The sequence below is a fragment of the Xyrauchen texanus genome, chromosome 29, assembly GCF_025860055.1.
Source record: "Xyrauchen texanus isolate HMW12.3.18 chromosome 29, RBS_HiC_50CHRs, whole genome shotgun sequence".
Taxonomy (NCBI): Eukaryota; Metazoa; Chordata; class Actinopteri; order Cypriniformes; family Catostomidae; genus Xyrauchen; species Xyrauchen texanus.
In genome coordinates this window covers 18,315,561-18,325,608 of record NC_068304.1, presented here as the reverse complement: position 1 = coordinate 18,325,608, position 10,048 = coordinate 18,315,561, and the positions used below count along the sequence as shown (strand labels likewise).

General features: G+C 40.3%; 1 protein-coding gene across 1 annotated transcript; it reads left to right on the top strand.

Moving 5' to 3' along the window:
• The first annotated feature begins 218 nt into the window (after positions 1-218).
• has3 (hyaluronan synthase 3) lies at positions 219-9,483 on the top strand. Its single transcript, XM_052097691.1, has 4 exons — positions 219-255; positions 6,202-6,831; positions 8,267-8,368; positions 8,526-9,483. The coding sequence occupies exons 1-4, from the start codon at positions 247-249 to the stop codon at positions 9,453-9,455; spliced, it is 1,671 nt and encodes a 556-aa protein (XP_051953651.1). The 5' UTR covers positions 219-246; the 3' UTR covers positions 9,456-9,483.
• The last annotated feature ends 565 nt before the right edge of the window (positions 9,484-10,048 follow it).

The window sequence follows — 10,048 nt, the reverse complement described above, 5'->3', positions numbered from 1 at the left end:
CTGCTACCACCTGTGTGATCATCCCTTCCATCATTCACAAGAGAATCATACTTTAGAACATCTTCCTGAATCTACTCTGTCAATCACTGGGGAGCTGGATTATTGAATTGAGCCAGTAAAACAGACTACAGAAATTTCATACAGCAGATGAAATAGAATGATCATTCTTAACTGAATTATTTAAGGGCTGTCAAATATCTGAGAGAGAATATATATGGGCTGATCTCCAGTCAACCCGTGGACATCATGACAACAGTAAGTAAATGTTGATCTTTGACCTCTGTAATGCCTGGAAAGATGAAATGTTGATGCTTTTTCTGTCATTAAGGTATATACTGGTGTATAATAAGTTATGAGCCTGGTTTACACTGACCCAACAAATGGCAGCATTTCAAACAAACAAAGTTGCCTGTTGAATTTGGGAAACAAACTGTCATGGGACCCTTTTTACAGTTTGATGACGAATCTCTGCCTTAAATTACCAATGTAAATCTAGCAAACTTTTTATATTAGAATTTGTTATTATTTAATTTACATTTATCACATTATTCTGTGTGTTGTTTTACCCTGGCATTAATATAAAATAAAAATAATTCAACACTGCTGCAATGGGTGCAAAAACTTTTTTGCTTCTGACTGCCGTAATTCGCTGCTCTCTGTTTTGTTCTCTTTTGGAAAGTCATGGAAACATAATAAATATATACAATGTCCACTCACCGACCACTTTAATAGGTACACCTGTATACCTATTTATTCATGCGATTTTATCTAATCAGTCAATCGTGTGTCCGCATTGCAATGCATAAAATCTTGCAGATATGGATCTGGCGTATGATCTCCTGGGATTTTCATGCACAACAGTCTCTAGAGTGTAAAGAGAATGATGCGAGAGAAAAAAATTAAGCGAGAGGCAGTTCTGTGGCCAAAAATGGCTTGTAGATGAGAGAGGTCAACGGAGAATGGCCAGACTGGTTCGAGCTGACAGATAGGCTACCGTAACTCAGATAACCTCTCTTTACATTTGTAGTGAGCAGAATAACATCTCAGAGTGCAACATGTCGAACCTTGAGGCGTATGGGCTACAACAGCAGAAGAACACTTAGGATTCCACTTCTGTCTGCCAAGAACAGAAAGCTGAGGCTGCAGTGGGTCTACCGTCTGCATTTTGCAGCAGAAATCAAAATTCAACAGACCAGGCGATGTTTTTCAAATCGTCTACCATCCAATTTTGGTGAGCCTGTGCCCGCTTCAGCCTCAATTTCCTATTCTAAGCTGACAGTAGTGGTACTCGGAGGGGTCTTCTGCTGCTGTAGCGCATCCGCCTCAATGTTTAACATGTTATGTGTTCAGAAATACTTTTCTGCATTGCACTGTTGTAACTTGTGGTTATTTGGGTTACTGTCACCTTGCTGTCAGCTTGGACCAGTCCGGCCATTCTCCTCTGAGCTCTGTCATTAACAACCTGTGTTTGCTCACAGAACTGCCGCTTGCTGGATACAACAGGTCCCAGACACGTTCGATGAAATTGAGATCCGGGCTCTTCACTGGCCATGGCAGAATACTGACATTCTGTCTTACAGGAAATCATGCACAGAACATATACATATATATATATTTGCTGTGTAATATTTTTCTACCATTCACTGCAAAGTTTACCCCGCTATAGTTACTTCCACATTCCAAACTCAGAAAATTAGAAAAGGGTCTTGTTACACTGCCCCCAAAAACACCAACACACTGATCAAACAAACCCCAAGGATAATTGGAATTTGGTGTATGTTCTTGCGTTTTTTTTAGGCCAAATATTAGATATTTTGGGATTTTCCAGTTCTCCCCTTCGTTTTGTGATCAAAGTTGGTGGTATTTATTTATTTTTCTCTCTTTTGTCCCCAAACACCTTTCATTACACATATGGCAGTGGGTTTATTTGCAATGTTTGGGGACTGAGTGATGTTTGAGGTCCTGTTGAGTTTGATATGGGGCACCTCTTCATCCCTGTCCCTCTGAGCTAACAAGCCTCTGGAGGAAGAGTCCCTCTAATTAGTGTCAAAAACAACACTCAGTATCATCCCGCTGTCTCAGTTTCTCCCACGGGGTCTAGGTTGTCATTGCTGTTCCCAGGACAGGAATATGTGTAGAAATGGGGGAAGATAAATCCTTTGTATTGTTCAAGGTCTAGCAATATTTTGGATTTATGGCAATTGTAGAATTTAGACATGTGCCTATTTACTATGTAATTACAGTAACATTACATGAAAATAAGCAACAATTTAATGTAATGTAAAGTAAAACGCTAACATGAAAATGACATTGGAATTATGTTTATATGACGCAAAAGTGCCAATCTGGTTCATCTGAAAATAACTGGATTACTGTGGCAGAAAAATCAACAAGCACTTAATTTGAAGTCAGCATTATTTCTGCCTCTCTTTTCTATTGCCACGCTGTTATGATATGAGGACACTGACAGTAAAGTAGCTCTTTCTTATATGAAAGGTGGAGCAGGGAGCCAATGGAATGAATGAAAGGGAATAATTGTTCCCCAGTCCGGCTGCCTTTGATTACCTGCCAAGCTCAGCCTAGCCTTTAATTAAAGTAATTAACCTGAGATAGACAGAGTAAAAAATTAGACGGAGAGAGAGGGTCTGAGAAAGAAAATGAAAATTGAGTGTCACGAACAGGAACATTTGTTAAAATTGAATATTATCTAGATCTCTGTTATCTCCAAAGGTTTGTAATAAATCCTGTAAAATACAGTTTGTATGCAATTGTTTAATAGTTTTTTTCTAAATCTGCTCTCCTGTTAAACCTCCTATTGTCTTAAGAAACCACCTCATTTTGTCCTTCGGGTCAATTTTGACCTGTTTTGAAAACAATTATAAAACAAATTGTTTATTAGTGTACAATGCCACTAAAGACCCCCCTCAAAGAAAATCTTAGTTGTGGTCCCAAAATGTATTATAATATAGAAAAAAATGGTACATTCTGAATATGCATAAATAGTTATTTTTCAAAAGCAATTATATATATATATAGGTGTGTGTATATATAACACACATATATATATATATATACACACACACACAGGTGAAACTCGAAAAATTAGAATACCGTGCAAAAGTTCATCAATTTCAGTAATTCAACTTAAAAGGTGAAACTAATATATTATATAGACTCATTACAAGCAAAGTAAGATATTTCTAGCCTTTATTTGATATAATTTTGATGATTATGGCTTACAGCTTATGAAAACCCCAAATTCAGAATCTCAGAAAATTAGAATATTGTGAAAAGGTTCAGTATTGTAGGCTCAAAGTGTCACACTCTAATCAGCTAAACACCTGCAAAGGGTTCCTGAGCCTTTAAATGGTCTCTCAGTCTGGTTCAGTTGAATTCACAATCATGGGGAAGACTGCTGACCTGACAGTTGTGCAGAAAACCATCATTGACACCCTCCACAAGGAGGGAAAGCCTCAAAAGGTAATTGCAAAAGAAGTTGGATGTTTTCAAAGTGCTGTATCAAGGCACATTAATAGAAAGTTAAGTGGAAGGGAAAAGTGTGTAAGAAAAAGGTGCACAAGCAGCAGGGATGACCGTAGCCTGGAGAGGATTGTCAGGAAAAGGCCATTCAAATGTGTGGGGGAGCTTCACAAGGAGTGGACTGAGGCTGGAGTTACTGCATCAAGAGCCACCACATACAGACGGGTCCTGGACATGGGCTTCAAATGTCAAACGTCTTACCTGGGCTAAATAAAAAAAGAACTGGTCTGTTGCTCAGTGGTCCAAAGTCCTCTTTTCTGATGAGAGCAAATTTTGCATCTCATTTGGAAACCAAGGTCCCAGAGTCTGGAGGAAGAATGGAGAGGCACACAATCCAAGATGCTTGAAGTCCAGTGTGAAGTTTCCACAGTCTGTGTTGGTTTGGGGAGTCATGTCATCGGCTGGTGTTGGTCCACTGTGCTTTATTAAGTCCAGAGTCAACGCAGCCGTCTACCGGGACATTTTAGAGCACTTCATGCTTCCTTCAGCAGACAAGCTTTATGGAGATGCTGACTTCATTTTCCAGCAGGACTTGGCACCTGCCCACACTGCCAAAAGTACCAAAACCTGGTTCAATGACCATGGTATTACTGTGCTTGATTGGCCAGCAAACTTGCCTGACCTGAACCCCATAGAGAATCTATGGGGCATTATCAAGAGAAAGATGAGAGACATGAGACCAAACAATGCAGAAGAGCTGAAGGCCGCTATTGAAGCATCTTGGTCTTCCATAACACCTCAGCAGTGCCACAGGCTGATAGCATCCATGCCACGCCGCATTGAGGCAGTAATTAATGCAAAGGGGCCCAAACCAAGTACTGAGTACATATGCATGATTATACTTTTCAGAGGGCCGACATTTCTGTATTTAAAATCCTTCTTTTTATTGATTTCATGTAATATTCTAATTTTCTGAGATTCTGAATTTGGGGTTTTCATAAGCTGTAAGCCATAATCATCAAAATTATATCAAATAAAGGCTTGAAATATCTTACTTTGCTTGTAATGAGTCTATATAATATATTAGTTTCACCTTTTAAGTTGAATTACTGAAATTAATGAACTTTTGCACGATATTCAAATTTTTTGAGTTTCACCTGTGTATATACACACATGTACACACCCTTCTCCCCCGATCGCTCAGTTTGGCCAGGCGGCCAGTTCTAGGAAGACTCCTGGTGGTTTCAAACTTCTTCCATTTACAGATGATGGAGGCCACTGTGCTCATTGTGATCTTCAATGCTGCAGAAATGTTTCTGTACCCTTCCCTAGATCTGTGCCTTGATACAATGCTGTCTCGGAGGTCTACAGACAATTCTTTGGACTTCATGTCTTGGTTTGTGCTCTGACATGCACTGTTAACAGTGGGACCTTATATAGACAGTGTGTGCCTTTCCAAATCATGTTCAATCAACTGAATTTACCACAGGTGGACTCCAATCAAGTTGTAGAAACATCTCAAGGATGATCAGTGGAAACAGGATAAACCTGAGCTCCATTTGAGTGTCATGGCAAAGGCTGTGAATACTTATGTACATGATTTTTTTTATTTTTTTTTTTAATACATTTGCAAAGATTTCAAACAAACTTCTTTCACGTTGTCATTATGGGGTATTGTTAGTAGAATTTTGAGGGAAATAATTAATTTAATCCATTTTGGAATAAGGCATTAACATTACAAAATGTGGAAAAAGTGAAGCGCTGTGAATACTCTCCAGATGCACTTTATGTATATGTGTGTGTATATATATATACATACACACACACATACATGTATGTATGACTGTATGAATGAATGAATGAATGAAAATTGCTTTTGAAAAATAACTATTTAAAACAAATTGTTCCTACCATTGTCTTAACGGTTCATTTCGACCTGTAATTTTGACCCATATATATATACAATGTCACAACCTTTGGTTTCAGTTCCAAAAACTATGCGGTATTTATAAAATATTCTTTACATGTGCCGGGTCAAAAATTAACCTCAGAAATAAGAGGATTAGTGGGTGAATGGATGCCTTTTAACAACATGTCCAGGGCATATTACATATAAGATTTGCCTTAATTCTAACTAATAAAAAAATAAATCTCTTAATATTAAAATATGTTGTAGATATCTCTTTGTTCCCTCAGGCACAGGAAGGTCTAGGGCCATTTAAGTAACAATTTAGATAACAGTAACTATTGCACATCAATGTCCCACCGCAGAGAAAATTACTGGTGGGATGGGAGAAAAGAGGAAATACTTTACTAAGGATGGAGAAGAGGTAATGAGGTCTTACTTGCCATTTACTCTTCACTCATTCTCTTACACGCCAAGAGTAGAGACAGCCATGGGTTAAATGATGCAACACGGAATAGCTCTGAACCAGTTAAGTTCCCAAAGCTTCCCCGGTAGAGCAAGGCACTAGCAATGCCAAAGACATGGGTTAATTTCCCATGAAACACACACTGACAAAAATATATACACTGGAATGCACTGGAAGTAGTTTGGATTAAAAAATCATCCAAATACATTTAAATATAAATGAACAAAACTTGTGACACATCAAGCATTCCACAAACTGTCACATCTGACTAATTTATTTGTCTCAGTAATATTAGTAAGGCTCTTACTCTAACCTTAGTTCTACTATCTGTCTTTCATTCTCTCTTTAGATGCCCTCTCGTTTTGGCACTGCTGTGCGGATCTTCACTACCACCTTGTTTGCAGCAGTGGTGCTTTTTGCCATCCTGCTGGCCTATGTGACAGGTTACCAGTTTATCCACACCGAGCAGCATCACCTCTCTTTTGGCCTCTACGGTGCCTTTCTTTCCCTCCACCTCCTGCTGCAGAGCCTCTTTGCCTTCCTGGAACACAGGCAAATGCGGGGTACCACCAGACCCCAGCACCTGCGGCACACCGTGGCCCTCTGCATTGCAGCCTACCAGGAGGATCCGGACTACCTCCGCAAATGTCTGCGGAGCGTTCGGTGCATTTCCTTTCCCGGCCTTAAAGTAGTGTTGGTGGTAGACGGGAACCGACAGGAAGATTCCTACATGATGGATATCTTCCAGGAGGTTATGGGGGGAGTGGAGCAGACAGGCTGTGTGGTGTGGAAGGGGAATTACCATAGCGACGGTGATGGAGGAGGAGGGAAGGGCTCACTGCATGCAGAGGAGGCTGCACAGGTGGCCAGGGTGGTGCGGAGCTGCCGGTATTCCTGTATCATGCAGGAGTGGGGAGGCAAAAGAGAGGTGATGTACACAGCCTTCAAAGCCCTCGGAAATACTGTGGATTACATACAGGTGAGTCTGCAGACACCAATGGAATTGCTCAAAAGCTGCTTTCTTTTTTGTGTGGAACATAAAAGGTTATTATTAAGTGAATAGTGATCTAGTCTGTCAAACTGAAAAAGGATGAAAAAAGAAAACACAGTACATAAAACCACAGAAAAAGTAGCCAATATGACTCCTGCACCATATTACAAGTCTTGTCATGAACAGAAAGAATATTAAGGGAATAGTTTATCCAAAAATTCTTTCATCATTTACTCACCCTCGTGCAATCCCAGATGTGTATGACTTACTTTCTTATGCTTAACACAAACAAACATTTTTACAAAAATATCTCAGCTCTGTAGGTCCTCACAATGCAAGTGAATCGTGACCAGTACTTTTAAGGTCCAAAAAGCGTATAAAGGCAACATAGAATTCATCCATACATTTTGCACTTCAAAGTTTTGGACACTGTTGACTTGCATTGTATGTATCAAAGCTGATATATTCTTCTAAAAATCTTAATTTGTGTTCAGCAGAATAAAGAAATTCATACACATCAGGGATGGCAGGGTGGGGAGTAAATAATGAATTTAAGTCGTTATTCACTCTCAAAGCAAACCATATTAATAAAGTCAATCAAACTTTTTTTTAAATCACCTTTTGTGCTCTACAGAGGGTTTGAAGTAAATAATGACAATTTTCATTTTACAGTTACATTTTCTTTAAAAAGACCCAGATTCATCCTGAATATAAAATAAAAGGGAGACAGCCTTTCCAGAATGTCTCCCTAAAAAAGCAAAAAAGTAAAGCTAATTTGGTGTCTTAGCCAAATCAGTAAAGGGATTCCACACACTTGGCACAGCTTCTTTGTGAGCACACTGAAAGACAAAAATAACCATATTTTAGCAGTACTTCATTGCCTTAGGTTTTCCTGGCATGTCCTGTTACTTACAATTTAGGTTACACAATTCTGTAGGGCCACCATCCTGCAGACTTTAACGCTGCCTAAACTAACTCAAAAACACTTGAACAGACTTTTAAGGTCATTGTGATTACTTTAAATTACTTTGAAAGGTTGAAACTAAACTCAGCAACAATCTACCAGTCTGCTATCAACTCATAGTCTCCTCTGTGTCTCCTCAATGTCATTGTAATCCAAATGTGTGCAGCAGTGAGGTCAACGGTCAGTGTTACTATTTTCCTGTCACCTGTAGTCCTGCGCACACCTGTGTGCTGTCAGCAGCCTTTCATTGTTTCTGCTCAGGATATGATTGATATCTACAGAAACAAAGATGACCTTGAAACATCTGATGGTAAATGTCTGTGGTACCTATAATTGTTTTTGTAACAGTCAGTTATTGTTCAGACAGTCTCCATCAGTGTCAATACTTGCAAAAGATACGTTTTTTAAAAAAAATAATAATAATAATAATAATAACACATCTCTTGAATGTGTGTGTAGGTGTGCGATTCGGACACTGTACTAGATCCAGTATGCACTATTGAGATGCTAAAGATTCTGGAGGAGGATCCGAAAGTGGGTGGAGTGGGAGGAGATGTTCAGGTGAGATTTTTCCTGATGCAAATACTTTTTTAGACCTAATTGTGTGGAAATACAACTTTCACCATAGAAGTAACTCATCTGAGGAGTTTTGTGGTAAATTTCCTCCTGGTTGGTTGTGGCCACCCACAGAGTGTTGTTCTTCCATTGCTTGTTTCAGATCCTAAATAAGTACGACTCCTGGATCTCCTTCTTGAGCAGTGTCCGTTACTGGATGGCCTTCAATGTGGAGCGGGCCTGCCAGTCTTACTTTGGATGTGTGCAATGCATCAGTGGCCCGCTGGGAATGTACCGCAACTCTCTCCTCCAGCAATTCCTGGAGCCCTGGTACCACCAGACTTTTCTGGGCAGCAAGTGCAGCTTTGGTGATGACCGGCACCTCACCAACCGTGTCCTCAGCTTTGGCTACAAAACCAAGTTCACAGCACGCTCACAATGCCAGACTGAGACCCCCACTCAATACCTGCGCTGGCTCAACCAACAGACCCGCTGGAGCAAGTCTTACTTTCGAGAGTGGCTCTACAATGCCCTCTGGTTCCACAAGCACAGTCTCTGGATGACCTATGAGTCTGTGGTCACTGGGTTCTTCCCATTCTTTCTAGTGGCTACAGTGATCCACCTGTTCTACCGAGGTCGGTTGTGGAACATCTTGCTCTTCTTGCTAACAGTCCAGCTGGTGGGCATGGTAAAAGCCACCTACGCCTGCTTCCTACGAGGCAGCCTGGTCATGATCTTCATGTCATTGTACTCACTGCTCTACATGTCAAGCTTGCTACCAGCTAAGATCTTTGCCCTGTTGACTATTAACAAAGCAGGCTGGGGCACATCAGGCAGGAAAAAGATAGTGGTGAACCTGATTGGAGCAGTGCCAGTGACCGTATGGGCAGCCATTCTGCTCGGTGGCGTGGTTTACACTATCTACTGTGAGGTGCAAGAGCCCTTCAGTGAGACAGAGAAGGCCCTTCTCATCACTGGTACTATCCTCTATGCCTGTTACTGGCTCATATTGCTAGTGCTCTACCTGGCCATAGTGGCCAAGCGCTGTAACAAAAGAGAGGAACAGTATCACCTGTCCTACGCTGAAGCCTAACATGGACTCTCTAAAATATCTTTAATGGTGCTGCAGGACATGCTATAAGGGTTCATTTGAAATGACCCTGTCTCTACAAGGTGCTGCAATCCTGGATTTAATTATGGATCCTGTCCTAGGCCATCGGATGTGAGATGGTTTAAAGCTACTTGAGAGGTTTCAACAAGTTGCCATGGTCAAGAGGTTTTGACAGAGCTATAATTTGCATCAGTTGAAATCAGGAATGGTGCTTCTCATGACTATAATGCAAACACTGAGGTGGTCAGCCAAGGTGGGAGAAAAAGTTGAGCCAAATGTTAATGATGGAGTGAGAAGCTCATGTATTTAGGTTGTCATATTATGTTAAAGGGTCATATTGGTGCTTGGACTTATAATTATACTAAATGTGAACAAAACGTTAAAGGAATAGTTCACCCAAAAATGAAAATTCTCTCATCATTTATTCGCCCTCATGCCATCCCACATACATATGACTCTCTTTCAGCTGCAGAACACAAATTAAGATTCTTAGAAGAATTTCTCATTCAAGTGAATGGGATTTTGAAGACTACTGGTTAAATCAATGTCTTCAGAAGTGATATGATTGGTTAAGT

Bases quoted from the DNA above. Each gene is read 5' to 3' on its own strand.
- has3 (XM_052097691.1), top strand. The intron at 6,832-8,266 runs GTGAGTCTGCAG...ATGTGTGTGTAG, and splicing joins ATACTGTGGATTACATACAG to GTGTGCGATTCGGACACTGT. The intron at 8,369-8,525 runs GTGAGATTTTTC...TGCTTGTTTCAG, and splicing joins GAGTGGGAGGAGATGTTCAG to ATCCTAAATAAGTACGACTC.